The sequence below is a fragment of the Saprolegnia parasitica genome (assembly GCF_000151545.1).
Source record: "Saprolegnia parasitica CBS 223.65 unplaced genomic scaffold supercont2.138, whole genome shotgun sequence".
NCBI classification, from domain to species: domain Eukaryota; phylum Oomycota; class Saprolegniomycetes; order Saprolegniales; family Saprolegniaceae; genus Saprolegnia; species Saprolegnia parasitica.
The window spans coordinates 1-1,661 of record NW_012156532.1 but is presented as its reverse complement, the minus strand read 5'-3'; the positions used below and the strand labels follow the sequence as shown (position 1 = coordinate 1,661).

General features: G+C 54.7%; 1 protein-coding gene across 1 annotated transcript; it reads left to right on the top strand.

The window, feature by feature from the left end:
• Nucleotides 1-1,397: 1,397 nt before the first annotated feature.
• On the top strand, nt 1,398-1,645 carry SPRG_14157 (hypothetical protein; the record flags this gene model as incomplete). Its single annotated transcript, XM_012353855.1, has 2 exons — nt 1,398-1,403; nt 1,457-1,645. Coding segments are annotated over 2 exons (195 nt in total), but the record flags the coding sequence as incomplete, so codon positions are not given.
• Nucleotides 1,646-1,661: the final 16 nt, after the last annotated feature.

The following is a 1,661-nucleotide window of genomic DNA, read 5'->3' as shown; positions in this document are numbered from 1 at the left end:
GGCACGAGTCGCTGGCCAAAGCGTCAGTACGAGTGGCCACACACTCGCTCGTGGATCTGATGACATCCATGGGCGGTGGAGCCAACACGAAGGCATCTGAGAACCGCACTCTGCGATGCTTGGAGAATGCACCTGAGAATCGTGCGGATTCGTACTCGTTGGCGTACAGCTAATCGCGGATGGCATCGGAGCCAACGACCACGACGCTCTCGCGCGACGTCTACCGCACTCGAGGAGCGACTGGGTCGGGACGAAATCCATCGTTCGAATGGGATACGCAAGCTACTTTTACGTAGGAACTAGCTTGTTGCGCGAGCGCTAGGATGAACAACGTGGGGCGGGCGAGGGCCTCGAAGCACAAGACGATACATATAGCGGATACATGTATGGTCAGAAGCCAGGAGAACATGTGGGTTGTGTTTAGTCCGTGTGAATCAGACCACCAACGGATCTGTGTTCAACCCATCACTCGCAAAAGCAAAGTGGGCCATTGTCTTCCTCTGAACAAGTACCAGACCCAGCTGTCTAACCCAAGCTACAGTACCATGTACCAGGACCAATTCAGAGAGGGCTTGTTGCACGTCGAACCTGCCGGTGTCATCATATGCACGCAGGCCACGATTATCAGAGCAAACTACTCAGATACAAGTGAAACCAGGTATGTGTCTGAGTTCACTCGGTGGCACTCGCCGTTGCGTGTTTTATGGTATTGTGTGCAAAATGATCGTTTGAACGTGCGTGCTAGCGTATAAAGTTAACGGGTAGCATGGTTGGTCGATGCACCATGCAAGCCAAAGTATTGCCATATGAGTCTGCCAAGACCAGGTGCACATCATGGGTGCACATAGTCGTCTTTGGCTCTTCAGGGTTCCAAACCACATTGTTCTGAACTCCCAGATCCCATCAGATGATGTTTCTCGGATCAATGATTTCGTGGGTGCGTGACCCTTCCAATGACCTGAGAGTCCCACCTTGGCTGCTTCAATCTGAGTACGTTTGTCTGAGTACATCTCGTAACTGAGGTATCCGACTCAGACAAGGTACGCCAAATCAGCACCGTACCGGATGCGATCAACATTGTCAACTGCGCCTACCCGAACGGCAAACGAACGCTGCTTAGCTGCTCGAGACCAGGCCAGTGATACACGCAATTCATCTTTCAGTCGAGTGTTCAAGTACGAGTAGCTTGCGTATCCCGTTCGAACGATGGATTTCGTCCCGACCCAGTCGCTCCTCGAGTGCGGTAGACGTCGCGCGAGAGCGTCGTGGTCGTTGGCTCCGATGCCATCCGCGATTAGCTGTACGCCAACGAGTACGAATCCGCACGATTCTCAGGTGCATTCTCCAAGCATCGCAGAGTGCGGTTCTCAGATGCCTTCGTGTTGGCTCCACCGCCCATGGATGTCATCAGATCCACGAGCGAGTGTGTGGCCACTCGTACTGACGCTTTGGCCAGCGACTCGTGCCTCACTTTTCATTTTGCCACATCTGCATCACTAATATGATCTCGTTTGCCAAGCTCACTGCGCTCGTTGGCCTCGCGGCGTCGCTCGTCGCGGGCCAGACGTGCTTCCAGGGCGCCGACGAGATCGGTCGCACGGCGCCGTACGCGCTCTCGTCCAACGGGTCGGTGCCGCTGCGCACCGTCATTTCGCGCGACG